Source organism: Stegodyphus dumicola, chromosome 6, assembly GCF_044657685.1.
Source record: "Stegodyphus dumicola isolate Sdum_Otavi_A_Nest chromosome 6, ASM4465768v1".
Classification (NCBI taxonomy): Eukaryota; Metazoa; Arthropoda; class Arachnida; order Araneae; family Eresidae; genus Stegodyphus; species Stegodyphus dumicola.
Window position 1 is genome coordinate 230,426,884 of NC_140773.1, and position 16,705 is coordinate 230,443,588.

The 16,705-nt window shown below is 32.8% G+C and overlaps 1 protein-coding gene across 3 annotated transcripts in view; it reads left to right on the plus strand.

The window, feature by feature from the left end:
* Positions 1-16,705, plus strand: part of LOC118195161 (ATPase family gene 2 protein homolog A-like) — an 86,774-nt gene that overhangs the window by 46,355 nt on the left and 23,714 nt on the right. For all 3 annotated transcript variants that reach the window (XR_015041849.1, XM_085819637.1, XM_085819636.1), the window contains exons 10-12: positions 2,495-2,631; positions 8,299-8,508; positions 12,280-12,413. Coding sequence is in view for 2 of the 3 variants with exons in the window: in XM_085819637.1 (XP_085675763.1) it covers positions 2,495-2,631; positions 8,299-8,508; positions 12,280-12,413 (481 nt within the window). In the remaining variant the exon portion in view is untranslated. The remainder of the gene's footprint in view (positions 1-2,494; positions 2,632-8,298; positions 8,509-12,279; positions 12,414-16,705) is intronic.

Here is a 16,705-nt window from a genome sequence, read left to right on the forward strand (position 1 = left end):
CTTCCTCATCCAGCATTTTTGGTGTAAATGAGTGGACAGATGTTCTTATTCCTAGGTTACTTTATTACTTTTCCATTTTATATTTCTGTTTTATTATTTCTGAGAAAATATTTTTCACAGTATTATAGTAAACATTGTTAAATATTGGAATAAGTGCATTAGAGTGGGAGTAGAGATTTAAAATATTCTACACTGTCTATTGCAAGAATATTTATTTTTAGCGTTAAGAAAAGTGAAATAGCTAATGAAGATTCATGGATTTTATCTCTTAATCAAATGGCAAAGTAAATAAATGTGTCTTTACAGAAACAACTTTAATATAACACAAGACTTGTATTGGGTCATTTGGAAAGGTATGTGCTATTTGAAATTAAAGTACCTTTTTTCCCCCTAATTATTTTGTTATTTGTATGCTGACAAAGTGTGGCTTTGATCAAGGGAAATGTTTAAATACAGTGTTTTCTGCTTATGTTCCATAATTCTAGCATATGTCAGAGTAGATTTTTATTTAAGAATGGAGTTCTAAGAATCTGTTCTAAGAATGGAGAACAATTTGCATCACATTATACTCATTTATTTAAAAAAAAAAATTGCCAGTTAGACAACTTGTAAAGTTTGTGCTGTATATGGATTAAGTTCTGTTTCATATGGCATAGTTTGAAGATGTTCGAGAAGTTTGAGCATGGGAACTTCATCCTCGAACAGGATATCCACTCTGGGTGACCATTCTTAGTAAAAAAACACCTATTGAAAGAAGCTATCACTGAAACCCCAGGTTATACATTTCAAGAACTATCAGACAGACTAAATATTTCAAAAAGTGCAGTATATGATCATTTGAAGATTGAGTATGTAAGCTACTATGTTGTATGGGTATCCATACTTTGACAGAGCAGAATATGTTTGCTTGAGTTTCAGCATGTCATTCTTTGATGAAAAAAAAATGAAGCTCCTTTTCTGAAACAGTTCATTACTAGAGATAAGAAGTGATGAATAAGAACGATCATGAGATAAGCCAAACTTGAATTGTTGCCACCAAATCTAACTATAAATTTGAAAAAATACTTTTCCCAAATGGCAGTTTTAAAAGTTGAAATTGAAGCTAAGTGCCCAGAGCTGACCAGTCATCAAGGTGTTGTCTTTTATCACGAAAAGCTTGGCCCTAAATTTTGATGAATGTCAGAGAGACTTATTCAGCATGGGAAATTCTTTACGAATATACCTAATGACTTTTTTTAATAAAGAAATTTGTGCTGAAGAGAGCAAAAAGTTGTAGAATAAAATGATGCTTATATGGTTCAAAGAAATTTTCTTGTGTTTGTGGTTTTTTTTAACTGTTCCATTTTTATTTACCATCAAAAACTCCATAACTTGCCAAATAACTCAATTTTTATGAGGGCTGATTGCCTATTATGAAAGATCTCTTTCCTTATTCCTTTCAGGAAGCTTCAGAAGTGAATTCTTGCTTTATATCATTTGAGTTGGGTTTTAAATATTATGTATAATAAAATAAATTACATATAATATATAATATATTCTTATTTATATATATGATAAACTGCAGTATTAAGATTTGACATTTTTCAACATTAGCAATGAAAATAAGGGAAAATTTAAGTATAAATTAATAAACTGAGTATTTAAATACCAGCATTTCCGGTATGTAAAGAAAAGAAATAATCATTTAACATTTCTAATGCATTAGCTTAAATAGCCTTGTTTCCACCTCTTTTCAGACATTTTGGACTATTTCTGTTGTTTGTTTTCATTGTGATAGTCTGTTATCAGCTAATTCTAACAATCCTGTCTCAGCAATTGCATTAATCAGTCAACTGATCAAAAAATGACTAGGTGTTAATGCTTCAAAATTGTTAGCATCAGAAAATAATGGAGAGATAGCACATGAATTAAGAATTCCTTCAATTTGGTTAACTACTGTCATAAATTCTTCATGGGTAAGAACTTAATTGCTAGCTCATCTCCCTAAATGGTGTTTAAAAGACCTAATATTGCCTTCCTGTAATATGGTGAAATTTGGTGCACTGGGAGGAATAAAATTTTAAGTAATTCCTTCATCTATCAGTACAGTGGTTGGTGTGCCAGCATTTCACAGAAAAAAGAAAAGGTCTAAGTTACGTTTTTCCACTCTCAAAGCTGTTTTGCTCCCTACATCTAACCCCATGCAGCTTTTTCCTGTCGGGTTATTTGAAGTTCAAGGTCTAGCTTGGTGAGATCCTGGCCATGTTGACAACATATCATGGCTGTGCAGAAGATTCCTGGTTACAGTCTTTTAGAAAAGATTCCTTCCTAAGGCATAATTGCAATGCATTAATTAATTCTAATTGTCTATTGTTAACATATTATTAAAAAGGGAAAGTTTTATATACTTTAAAATTTGAAATACTAATTTTAATACTTAGTTTTTTCCCTTTTTCTTTTAATGTTTGAAAGAAGTTTACCTGTCATAAATCAAAAATGTTTTTTTGTTTTATAGCTCATATTTTTGCATGTGCAAGAGTAGGTGAAATTTCTAAAGTTGAAAATGTTGAAATAATATTTCAAGACGTAAAAGAAGCATTTATACGAAGAAAGAGGAATATTGTTGCTTCTAGTGATATGACTGTTAAAAAGGTAGTTAGCTATTTTATACCTTTTTTGTTATAATATACTATTATAAAGCTTTGATGTATTATTATGGTCCATTATAACCTTCTGAATATAAATTAATACAGTTTGTTCTGGATCATCCTTTGAGAGTTTACATCTTTTTATATCTATAGTTGAGTCTATAGCTATTCCAGGCTTTTACGACTTTTGCGGAAGACACGATCCCACAATAATGTACAGCATTGCTGCTTAATTTGTTTTGTTGTCACACCCATTGTCTCTAACGTTTATAGATATGAACCAAGTTTATCTTATAAATCAGTTAACTTGATGATAGATTTGTTAGTTACTAATGCCAAAAGATCTTGAATGTAAACTTTACTCAGTAATTTCTTTCTGCTAAATTGAGACTTTAAGTGGTTTAACTTTCAGATAGTTGTGCTTAGACAGTGGATAACTTTCAGCTATATCATGTGCTTTAGTGTTTGTTTTTAATGACGAAAAGCATATATTGAAATTTTTCTTCTTCTCTTAAATTTTCATCTTTATGAACTCGACAAAACTGACACCAAAATGCAACCCTTGATCTGGGCATAAGATCATACTTCTTAAGACATAATTTGAAAAGTTTTAAATTATCAAATGCAAGCTTAGTAGAAATTGCAGACTTACCTTCATCATGTTGCTTGTAATTCTTCTCATATATAACTCATATTTTACTAAATTTGTCTCTGTAAGGCCCATATCACACATGCATTTGTTTCACACAAAATTGCACGAACAACTGTTTCGTGCAATTTTTCTGCCTGGTTTATTGTTGAAAGAAAGACGTGCAATGTTTTTCCTTCCTTTGGGAAAAAAATTGCAAGTGGTTCATTTTCAACCAATCAACTATCAGCTTCGAATGCTATCAGTTTGTTTGTAATGTAGAACCAACTTCCCTTGTGTTAACCCCAAAGCAATTGGGGGGGGGGTGATTGGTTGTTTTCACAAAGCAGAAAAATTGTTCCAAACAGTTGTTCTTTCGAAACAAATGAATGTGTGATACCAGCCTAAAATTCCATTGCAACATACTTTTCATCTGTAAAACTAATCAATTCTTTAATTTCTTCGTCTACTTTAAATAAGTGTTCTGCCTTCTCAACAATTTTGTAAAACTAAACATGAATGTCCTTTTCAACACCAGTCATTCGATGAATATCACCAAATGTATTTGCTGCCATAGTAAAGAGATTGCATAAATTATTTATTTCAGCTCATAATTTAATTTCAAGTTTTGCTTGATCAGCTTTTACTTTAGTGTCAGTCTCTGTTCGTTCTGAATCTATAGTCATTTTACTTTTCTTAAATATTGTTGCGTGCGTACGGGTTCATTATGAAATGAATGCACAAGTCCAATGAAATATTAACAAAAATTTATTATTATCACAACAAAAATGCTTAAATTTTCTCAAATTATCATGCAGAATTACAATATCTCACAATAGTTATCTTTTAACTACTCAAATATCCAATAGAACGTAATTCAAAACAGCTAAAGAACGCTAATCCGCGAATTCACTACAATCAACAAGAGCAGTTTTCTAAGCAACAACAAACTAAGCAACTGCTACAAACTGAGATGTTTTCCTCCTTTTATAAGATTTTAAAATCACGCGCTAGAATTTTCCAGTATTTTCTCGAAATCAAAAAGAGATATTTATTTATTTAATGCACGCGCTCTTGTATTTTCAATTTTCCGGCTTAGCTTTCTTTTAATATTCGTCACGCGCTGCACTGCGCGAGAAATAAAACCATTTAATTTATAATTGAACTAACATTAGCTTTTTAAATACTAAATTCGTAACACTGCCCCCTTCCCAAGGACTGCACGTCCCGGGCAGTACAATCCCTGGACAGGAAGCTAAACTTACGACTGTGGCATAAATGCAACTGAGGCATAAACATTACATTACAATATCAAACAACATGAACAATAAATGCAATAACTAACTTAAACAAATCAAATACTATCAAATACTAAATACAAAACAAATAGTAAATACAAATCAAATCAAATACACATTTAAAAACATAAAGGACCATGGTCTTACACTATTTACAATTATTTACATTATGTAGTATGGCCATAGCAATGAGCTAACCTGTCGTAATGAACGACTTTAGGTTTAGAGTTCGAAGACTTATGAATCATGACGTCATTCAGTCTCTTCAGGACTGTATATGGACCATCCGAAGATGACTGTAATTTAGAACTGAGTTCTCTTCGTTGAATCGGGTTCCACAACCACATCTTGTCTTTTTGTTTGAATTTATGTCCAGTAGCTCTCGTGTCGTATGTAGTCTTCACCTTCTCCGTCGCCAAGTTCACTCGCTTTCGTGCGGAACGGTGCATAACTTCAAAACGGGCCTGGACATCTTGGATGTGTTCCTCAGGCGATGAAGGAGCATCCGTACGGCGATCAAACAGGCGGTCACAAGGCAGACGAAGGTCTCGACCAAAGAGCATCTGGGATGGAGAATAGCTGGTAGTCTTGCGTTTCTTTTTGGCCCTAGTACGATTTCGGCAGCTTCCTGAGCTGGGTCTTTCGGACAAGGCGTCGGCATTTCTAGGTGAGGATCCCTTTTGAGGATGGATAGTCATGCCATCAGATGCTGAAAGCAGTTTGTTGTTTTTCAAGTCTAGGGAAAAATTGTATTTCCTTAAAAAGTCCAATCCGAGTATGCATGGATCTGTGATATCCGCCACATAAGCCGTGTGATGGTAGGCGGCACTTCCAAACGTGATGTTCACGTTTAACTTCCCAGCTATCTCGATCTTGTCACCAGACGCAGTCTGAAGGGTAACACAGGATGGCGTCCAAATAAGTTTATCTTTAAACTGTTCAGCTAAATCTTTCCTAATGATGGTAACATTAGCTCCTGTGTCAATGATCATATTGCAAGGAACTCCATCGATATTCCCATTGATGGACAGTCCGTTATTGTTGTCACTCACTATAGAGATCTTGAGCGCTTTAAAACAGGGTTTTTCATTATCTGGCAACCTCCGTTCCTTGATATGGTCATTAATTTGTTTGTTTAAATCATATGTCTTATTTTCCGTGCTCTGGGGAGTTCTGCAGTTCCTTCGTAGGTGGCCTTCAACACCGCAATTCCAGCACTTTAGGGTCGGTTTCGTTTCACCACTATTCCGTCTTAAAGCATTCACTGGTCTTGTCAACTCATCCGTTTTATTATCCGTGCCCTGGGGTGTTCTGCAATGCCGTCGTAGGTGACCTTCAGAACCACATCTCCAACATCTTACAGCCACTTTGTTCTCACTGCTACTCCGTATCAAAGCATCGACTTGTCTGGATAAATCATCTAAACGAGCCATCAATTGGTCCCCTGGGTCGTGGACTCGCACAGCTCTGACTGGGTAGCGATCTCTAAGAGTTGCTTGCTGGGCTGCCTCCAATTTCACGGCGTACAACAGAGCGCTTTTTACATCCTTTACATCTGCCATTCGAAGAGCTTTCTGTATTTCAGGATCCCGGATGCCATCGATAAAGTATTGCAAGGACAGGATTTCCCTTGTTTCTGTCGGGCATTCTGAAAAGGCGAGATGGGACAGCCTTTCAACATCCGCGGCGAGCTCCTGAAGTGTTTCGGTAGGCTTCTGTTGAGGAGATTTTAATTGGAGCCTGCTGTAGTCTTTTAAACACTTCTCCCCAAAGCGCAACTCCAAGGCGCCGGACAGAGCTTCGAAATCTAACCTTTTGTTTTCGGGAAGAGTCTGAAGGATATCCGCTGCGTCGGCTCTTAGAGAAGCGGCGAGATGACAGGCCTTAGCTTGGGAATCCCATCCATTCGCATCCGCCACGATAGAAAATTGTGTCTTATACACCTGCCAGGAGGTCTTCCCATCATATGTGGATAGCTTCAGAGGTGGACGAGCAGGCATTGGTAAGAATTTAAAATCATCACTCCTGCTCCCTGCCGACGATACGAATTTCTTTAAAGTATCCATTTCTTTGGCAACTGCAGAAACTCTCTCATCAATTTCTTGTTCGATTTGGTGTTGGACGGCACAAACTCTTCCTTCAATTCGTTCCTCCACAGCAGAAACTCTCCCTTCTATATGTTCTTTTACAGAAGAAACTCTTTCTTCTATTTCTTCTTTCACCGAAGAAACTCTTTCTTCAATATGATCTTTTACGGAAGAAACTTTTTCTTCAATATGTTCAACTTTATTTTCAACTGCATCAATTCTGCCTTCCATAGCTTCAAATTTATTTTCTATTATGCAAGTAATTTCTCTTTTCATTTCTTCTTGACCAGCTTGAACGGCTTTCATTTCGTCCTTAACGGATTCTTGGCCCAATTTCATTTCTTCCTTAACGGATTCCTGGCCCAATTTCATTTCCTCTTTAATTTCTTCTTTAAAAGATGTTTGGCCAGCTTCCATCTTTTCTTGTACAGCTTTTATATCTTCCTTAACGGAGTTGATGGCTCCTTCCATCTTTTCTTGGAAAGCAGCAAATGCAGTCATCATTTGCCTGAATTGTTCTTCCATCGCTCTTGTTATTGGCATTCAAATCCCACTTCTGACACCAAAAATTGTTGCATGCGTACGGGTTCGTTATGAAATGAATGCACAAGTCCGATGAAAAATGAACAAAAATTTATTATATTATCACAACAAAAATGCTTAAATTTTCTCAAATTATCATGCAGAATTACAATATCTCACAGTAGTTATCTTTTAACTACTCAAATATCCAATAGAACGTAATTCAAAACAGCTAAAGAACGCTAATCCGCGAATTCGCTACAATCAACAAGAGCAGTTTTCTAAGCAACAACAAACTAAGCAACTGCTACAAACTGAGATGTTTTCCTCCTTTTATAAGATTTTAAAATCACGCGCTAGAATTTTCCAGTACTTTCTCGAAATCAAAAAGAGATATTTATTTATTTAATGCACGCGCTCTTGTATTTTCAATTTTCCGGCTTAGCTTTCTTTTAATATTCGTCACGCGCTGCACTGCGCGAGAAATAAAACCATTTAATTTATAATTGAACTAACATTAGCTTTTTAAATACTAAATTCGTAACAATATATATCATATTGAACATAAACACTCTACAAGAAACAGAACTTTGAATAAAATAACTGAGAAGTAATCAAAAATGAAATAAATTCTTAAATTATATGGCTTACCTCCAATAAAGTAAAATTTGATGACTTCTGGCCTGCTACTTAAGGCAGAGTACAGTGTCACTTCCTAGATGCCACTTTTATTTTGATTTGAAATTTCAACATCGTTTAATATCTGATTTATTTTCACTTTACAAACACACATGAGGCTATGTATGGTTTAACAAAATGATCAAATGATCCACATATCTTAATGATGAATAACATTAAATACTGCTGTAGTGTAAATTAAAGGCTGCATATCTTAGAATGGTAATTTCCTGATCACAACATTCTAAACAAACTGAGTTTCCAGATTTATGTATCAAACAAATTACAAAATAAATGATTAAATAATACCCAACATGAAATGCTAAAATTATTAGGACTGGCAACAGCTGTGTTATATTTGAAAATACTTACTATCAAATTTTTATTTTCAAGATTATAAATTCTTGCTTTATTTTAAATCCTGTATTAATATGTTTAAATTTATTTTTTAACATCAGGTTTGTTGGAATGACATTGGCGGTATGCACGATGTGAAAGAAAAATTGAAGTACATTGTAGAAATGCCACTTAAATATCCTGAAAGCTATAAACGAGTTGATGTTGCTCCCCCTCGAGGAGTACTGCTGTATGGACCACCTGGATGTTCAAAAACTATGATAGCAAAAGCTTTAGCCACTGAAAGTAATTTGAATTTCATTTCAAAAAATGTAGGTAATTTTTTTATATTGAAATTAAAAAATTTTTATCTGTTTATATTTTTTATGAGATTTAGCATTAGATAAGTAATTTTAAAATGATATTATCTGTTCATGGGATTATCTGTCGACACTAGTATCAAATTAAAAATTTGATTTTCCATTAAAAAAAATTGTGGTGACATTCTGCATTTCTCCACCTCCCTTTTTAGCCTTTTCATTAATTTTGTACTCCCTGCCAGAGAAATATCCCCCCTTCCCATTGATGCATTTTATCTGCTTCTTGCAGATTACAAATTTCTAAGGAATATTTTGCTTGTATGTATCTTCTTTCAGGTCTTTTCTGTTAACAACAACATGCACTAGACAGTCTGTTACAAAAAAACAAAAACAAAAAAAAAATAGATGTATTAAAGTTGTCCATTAGCCACCATTAAATCAAACATGTTTTTCTTATTCCTTGTTACAGTGTTCTTCTTTTTAGAATGAATATTTTTATAGACCTTTTTATGATATATCATTCAATTGCATTCTTTCTTTATTGAAATGACAAAACTAAAAGAAAATATTTCTTATAATCAGAAAAATTTTACAACAGTTGAAATGAACTGATGACAGAAATGTGTTTTTCAGCTGAAAGGGTAAAGTTGACTTATATATCTTTTTAGTGAAAATTGTTTAGGTCATGTTGCTTTATGATGCAAAAATCCTTTGTAGAGTCATTAGGTTATTTTGAAGCAGGAGATGTGCAAAATGTGTAGTGCCCTCACCGGGACTCGAATACGCGTCAAGCGTGCTACCATTACACCACGAAGGCATGCTGGAAGGAGTTAGAAAATACCTTATACAGGGTGTTTCTAAATTAATATCAGGGTTTTAATGCTTTGTAGTGTTTATTACGTAAAACTTAAAATTATAATTAATACATGAAATGAAAAAGCAACTCAAACAATTATATCTACAAGCTTACAAGTGTTCAGCGTGAGCACCATTCATTATCTGGCACACATCAAGACAAGAATCCTTGGTCGTCCTGTACTCTTCCCTTTGCAAAGGCAACTGGTATTTTCAAACTGATGATACCATCTACAGATGTTATTATCACTTCAGGGATCACATCTGAATCTGGAACGCATGTTGCACAGTAACTACAGATTCAGTCTTTGAAACTGAAGAACAAAAAAAACCTTTCTGTTCACTAGTTACCATTTTTGGTGCTATCTTTTTCTGGCTCATGTGCATACCAACAAACAGAACTGTTTGAGTTGCTTTTTCATTTCATGTATTAATTATGATTTTAAGTTTTACATAATAAATACTACAAAGCATTAAAACCCCAATAGTCATTTAGAAACACCCTGTACATTCCCCCCCCCTTTTAAAAGGCAAATAAGGATGAGGGGACCCAATTGCCAAATTGTGGTGGGAAAGAATTATCGTCCACTACATTTTAATTCGAGTGGTACTGTTGAGTCATTAGGTTATTTTAAAGAAGACGAAAAAATTGTGCAGTGCCCTTTGCTGGGACTTGAACTCTAGACCTCTCAAATATTTGCCAAATGTGCTACCATTACACCATGAAAGCATGGATGGAGGATAAATACCTTATAACTTTTAAATGCAACCTGTTTTGAATTACATTTATTTATAGTTGAAGGGCTGTGTTATGCATATCAAATTAATTGCAGTGAAGTTAAATAGTGGAAAGTTATATGATATTATCCCTTAATACAAATATTAATTATATACGAATAAAAAAAATTAACCAACTTTCTGTTGAAGAAAAAAAAATCATGCAAAACTTTTCAATATCTTACAAATAGTAAAATAAGCAAAAATTAACATGAAAAAAACTCAAAAAACAAAAAATTCTGGGTACTTACGTATTAACGCAACCAGGCCAAAATTCGCATAAATTGCCAAATTTGGCGACCCTACTTACGGCAACCCTACGTCTTATATGTAGTTTTGTAAAAAGAGCATGTGGAGATTCACAAAATTTTCCTGCATTTTCGTGCAAATTTTTGTAATTTATGAGAAAATAGCAGTGTACATGGATAAAGTCAAGAGTGTGTGCAATACCATTTTTGTGCAGTTCTGGGATGTTTTTTTAAGTAAAAATAAGTCGACGTGTGCATGGTTATGGCGAATACGGTTTTCAATCAGTGCTAAAAGCAATAGCCAAAAGATTTCCGCCGAAAAAATAATTCTGAAACTTATTGAAATTTGAAACCGGAAGGGTTTAATTGCTATTTTATATTTTAAAACAAAATAATATAAAAAACTGTATTAAAAATTATCTGTAATTAATAAATGTACATTTTCTTTCTATTCATACTTTTTTACTCAAACTTACAAATAGCGCCAACCTGGTTGCGATAATACATAAGTACCAAATTCTGTGCAGAATTTTACTCTGCAGAACAACTTTATCAAAAATAAATAAAAATGTATTATATATATAAAAAATGACAATGAAATATGACAATCTCTTAGAAACAGTGACATAAGAAATACAATGAAAAATTGTAGCCAAATCCATATTCCTAAAAGAATGAAACTATTCAAAATGATATGATTTCATCAAAAATCTATCAACAACAATAAGAAAGAAAAATTGTTGCCAAAATCACATTTTTAAAGATGTGAGAAGTGTACTTGGAAGCTTCATTTAAGAAATTTTTTAAAAAATACAAAATATCATTTTTCCAAAATTCTTTTTCTAAAAGCAGTCGCAAGGATGAAAGCTTTGCATGTCCAAAAATTAAAGAAAAATAAACTGTACATTTTTTTAAAAATAAACTTTTTTGGAAAAAATCCCATGGGAAAGGTGTTAAGCTTACTTTGTTAAAATAAATTGGTATTTAATCGATTTATTGAAACACGAAATTTATTTTAAGTGCCTACGTTTCATGACGATGTGGAAATGGAGTGTGTACAGTAAAATCTTGCTTTCCTATAGCCCATTATGTCTCAAAATGACACAATTTCATCACAAAACATAAAATAAATTCGAATTTAAAAAAAATCTCTTCGAGGTGCACTGGTCTTGTCTAGATGCACCTATGTACCAAATTTCGTAGCCATGGGTCTATTAGCTTATGCGCAGCACGAATGAAAGAATGAACGTCTTCCCCCCCCCCCCCCGCAGAGCAGTGTGAAATTGATAAACAGATGTCGGAACGGTTAGATAAACAAAGGATATGCCTTTATCCATTTTTTATTCGTTTTTTGTTTGATGGACATCGAAGCATACTTTCGTTTTCTAGATCCTTTGGGAGCTCCAGCATCGGAAATTCTATTTGACATCATCGAAAGTTCAAGCTTACTTTTATAAAATTGCTCTTACAGTCTGCAAAAAATAATAAGCCGGATCCAATTCGAAGATTAAGGAACAACGCAATCATCAACATTAACTGAAATAGATAATTAGATAATTTTAGCTTATACATTAAACACGCACGCGAAAAAGAATTCTGCGCTTGCGCAGACACATATGCGCAGTCGTAAATGTCTTGCGCGCACGCGTAAAACGCCTATGCGCATGCGCAGAAAGATTTTAGCTTTGAGGTCCGGATTATAGATTATTCCGGATTATGGGTGTCCGAATTAACGACTTTTGACTGTATCTGGAAAAATCGGGAATCACCCAATTCAATCTGAAGTCCCGACGAGTCCAGATTTTGGACTTTGTACTGTACTTTCCAATGTATATATGTAATCATTTCAAATTATGTTTATTTTGAATGTGTATTTTAATTTATTATTTAAAAATTTTTTTAGACTTCTGATCTTTTTAATAAATATGTTGGAGAATCGGAGAGAGCTGTACGTGATTTATTTGCTGCAGCTAAAGCAAGAAGCCCATGTATTATATTCTTAGATGAAATTGATGCTCTTGTTTCTGAGAGAGGAAGGTAAATTTTCATTTCTGGAACTTAAATATGTTCCTTTTTATTGCTTAAACCTGATGTAGATAAAAAATAAAAATGTAATAAAATCTGTTTTGATGTGCATGGGTTTAACTGTTATAAAATTTTAAGAATCATTATATAATTACTAATTTCCTACTTAGCTACATTTGAAATTTTTTATACCTTTAAATTTTAAGTATCTTTAGTTCTCATTGGTTTCATAGAGAAAATATGTTATTATGTAACTTTTAGAAATGTTCACATTGTGAAGTGGTATTTTAATACCAACGAAGTGCAAAGGGTTTATTGCAACCCTTTATTTTTTCTTGGGGAGGTCATAAGACAGTTGCATTTGCCTATTTAGTTGGTAGTAAAATTATTAAAATGAGGTATTTTTTGTTAATGAACAAAAATGCCCTTAATCACTCAGATGGTGTAGTGATTAATGAATCGGACTGCTCTACTGAAGGGCCCAGATTTGAATTCAGAGAAAGCATGTATTTTTGTAAATGTATACTGTCTGTCTGGCATGGGGGCACTCGTATGGCAAGCTGAAAGTTTTGTAGAGACCATGAAGAATTGGAGACCCTCAGACCCATCCCTCGAGAGACTCTCCTTCCAAATTAAGGCAGAACTGTGCGAAGTCATACTGTCGCCTATATTGTGCTCAAGGCTCGAACCAATAACAGATGCAATTTGCCTTTGATGACACAATAAAATTCATGGGTTCCTATTGATAAGGTGAGACGAGTAAGATTAACTACAACATCAGATGCCCTGCATTGTTCTAATGATATGAAATCTTATGATGAGAAAAGCAGGGTGAAATAGGCCATAATAACAAGTTGTATCCAGAATCAGTCATGATGAAACATTTTAACAGAAAAAAAAAAAAAAAAAAAAAAACTCTTCATTTTTAATATGTTACTCAGGATTAAATGTCATTTAATCATTAATTTTTGCTTTTCAAATTATCTGTGATTATTTTAGTTTTTCTGTATTTTTTAGCAGAGTTTTTAATGTATCAGAAATCAAATAGAATTATTATCCTAGCAGCTATTAAAAGTTCTCCATTAGCATCCAAGTCCATTTGGTAGTCTGCATTTTGAGGACAGCAATATTATATGTACCAAAAATATCTGTTATGTACACTGCTAAAAAAAAAAATGGGAAAGTGCTATATCTCCCGTTCTACTGGGCCGATCGACAAAATTCAAACTGCGTTTTTCATGTCTCGAAAGCGCGACTTAGAATATATATTAGATTTATATATAGCACTATTCTAACATAGGTATTTTGACACAAAATCGGACTTTTTCTGAAATAACATACCAATGTTTTTACATATTTCGATTCTACGACTCAAATTATGCCAGAATACTAAGTTTTGTAAAAATTGTACGACTAGTTTTTAAAATATTAGCTCTCAAAATTTTAGCTCCTCAGTGTTAATTGAATTTGGCAAATATTTATTAATATCTCTTTTTTTATTAAACTTTTTTGATTTTTTCTCTCACATTTCGAAATTTAGGTTCATTCCAAATAAAATTTACCCATTTTTTTTGTGTTTTATTTTTTAAATTTCTATTTTTTAATAATTTTTATAAATTTTTCGAAAAAAATTTTTAATTATAACCTATAAAATTTTTACCATCATCATAAAGAAGTGTATTTTTAAGCATATCTGCAAAAAATTACACTTTTTTATTCAAAATTTTCTAAGATATACACGAATTTACATATTTTTGCGTTTTGAAATTTGGCATCTTTTCTTAGAGCGATAATAACACCAATGTGGTTTATGAATTTTGTTATGGTGAATTGCCACAGCTATTTTTAACCTTAAATTTCAAATAAAATTTTACGGAGAATTAATTATATGAAATTTTTTCCCTCAATAAGGCGTAATAAATATTTATTAATACTATATGAAAAGCTTTTTTTTAAAATTATAGATGATATTATTCAAATTTTAACAATGTTTTTTAATTTCTCTCTTTCTTCCTTTTTTTAAAAAAATAAGAGTAAATTTTTCTAAGAGTAAATTTTTACCTTCGGCGTTTTATCGTCTGCTACTTCATTTAAATTCGTCTAATATACTTCATTTAAATTGAATTGTCTAAAACTGAGAATTTTCGTTTAATGTTTATTTGAATTTTATGACATTAACTGCATAATTTATCTCTAAACAAACTGTTGCTTTTAAAGTGGCTGAAGGAGCGGCAGATACTATCATCCATATTTTTAAAGCACAATATATTTTTATAGAAACATAAGGTTTAGAATAATCATTTATATAAGTCAAATTATGATATAAACATACAACCCTCTAGAGACTGAATTAGTGGAAGTTCAATGGTTATGTAGAAATGATCTGCAGCTACGTAATGGCTGGATAAGTCAGCAGCTTCTGTGGACAAGTAAGAATAATTATATAAACGTTCACATTCTGGACTCAATTAACAAGGAGGATACGATGTTTATTAAATGAATTTAAGAAGTTTTAAAACATAAAAAATCAACTCATTTTTAATCCTAAAATGTATTTTTGTGCGTAGCGTATTTTCATTATATCTTTAAAATTCTAATTTAGAATGTAATTGTCAAGAACTAAATCCTAATCATCAGTAATATAAAAAGTAATTATTACGGTTATTAATAAATCCTGCTTATAAAGTAATTGCAAATATTTCAAAAAACTTTGTCTGAATGCAAATATTTTTCTGTGCACATATTTTAAATTTTATATTAATCAAGATTGCACACGATATTATTTATTTGCACTTCAATTTTTACCGTCAGCTCTAGTAGAAGTTACAAATCAATTATATTTAATTAAGGATTGGATTGGATTATTTAATTATGGCAAAGCACACAAGGGCTATCTATCTGCCTAAAGGGATGGATGCCTTCGTGGAGGACTTTCTAAGGTAAACTGGCTCGTATACACGTTACACATGGGGAAAACCACGAAAACGCCCATGCAGCCAGCCCGTTCGCGGGATTCGAACCTCAGACTGAACTACCAGTGCTCAGCGTCTTTACCGCTTGGCCGCTGGTGAGCTATTTAATTAAGGAATGACCATCTAAATTTAGAAACAGCGTACCGTAACAGCAATTTAATTATTGGCGCCGTATCTTTCATGTTACTCATGATTGGCAAGCTACGTGATTTTTAATGAGTATTCGGGTTTTGCTAGTAACTTCATTTGGAAATTGCGCTTAAACTAAGTTAGTTGGTTATTTGAACATAGAAAGAACATGGGAGCTATTTGGTTAAGATGCTTTCATAGAGAACCTTAGTAAAGAGAACCTAAAAAACTACGAAAACCAACCATGCAGCCTGGGTTAGACTTCGCAACAAACAATTAGTATTTAACAATCTTCAAATGCTAGACAACTGGTGAGGCTCCAATTTAATATTTTATTTGTAAATATTTAAAATATTGTTGTATACTTAGACACAAAAAGCAGAATTTAAGTTTTGTTAACTCGTTAGTAAACTACCAAACCGTAGTGCAAATGAATTTCTTTTGCAATAATTGTATTCACTTAATATTCTTGGAATATGAGTTAAAGAAGGAACGTTCTCGGAAGATTAAAGAAGTGTTTAAATCCAGTGATATAAGGTTTGTCTTACAAGCTCAGGATCAAAACGATTTTGCAATTGCCCCAGTAGTTGACTTGTAAATGGCTGTGAATTAAGCAGATGACTTTTAATATTACGTTATTCAGTCAGAAAACGTATTCCAAATGTTTTGTATTGCATGACAATGTATCTTTTCATTATTCAATAACCAATCGGAGAACGGCTTGTATTCCGAAAATAAGTATGTTTACTCAATCGTCCTGCATGTTCTTCAAATTTGCTTCTTGTGATTTTTTTTTCTTTCCTAAAATCTAAAAGTTTTTTGACATTGAAGAGACAAAAGGAGTATGGCATCTACTTTTAGAGGCATGTAAAAAACAGATCTCTACAAGCCGTCTCTTCCGTTACATGTTGTGCATTCAGACAAAAAGTTGGATCAGCGTAAATTCTATAATGTATTTTTATTACACTCTGATTACTTTGTTAACATACAGTGAATATATACTAAACCTTTTACTTCAGCTTCAGTAATTCGGTATTTTTGTCGGAACTAGGGCTTAGAAGAGACGTCAAATTGAATATTTCGATAATCCAATAAATTCAAGGTTGAAGTTTCAATATTTGATTTTCGGAGGGAGAGGAAATTTTTTCAGTTTTGGTCAAGTATATTTGCTTCCATTTTTATTTTTTCCATAAAAGCAGAAAT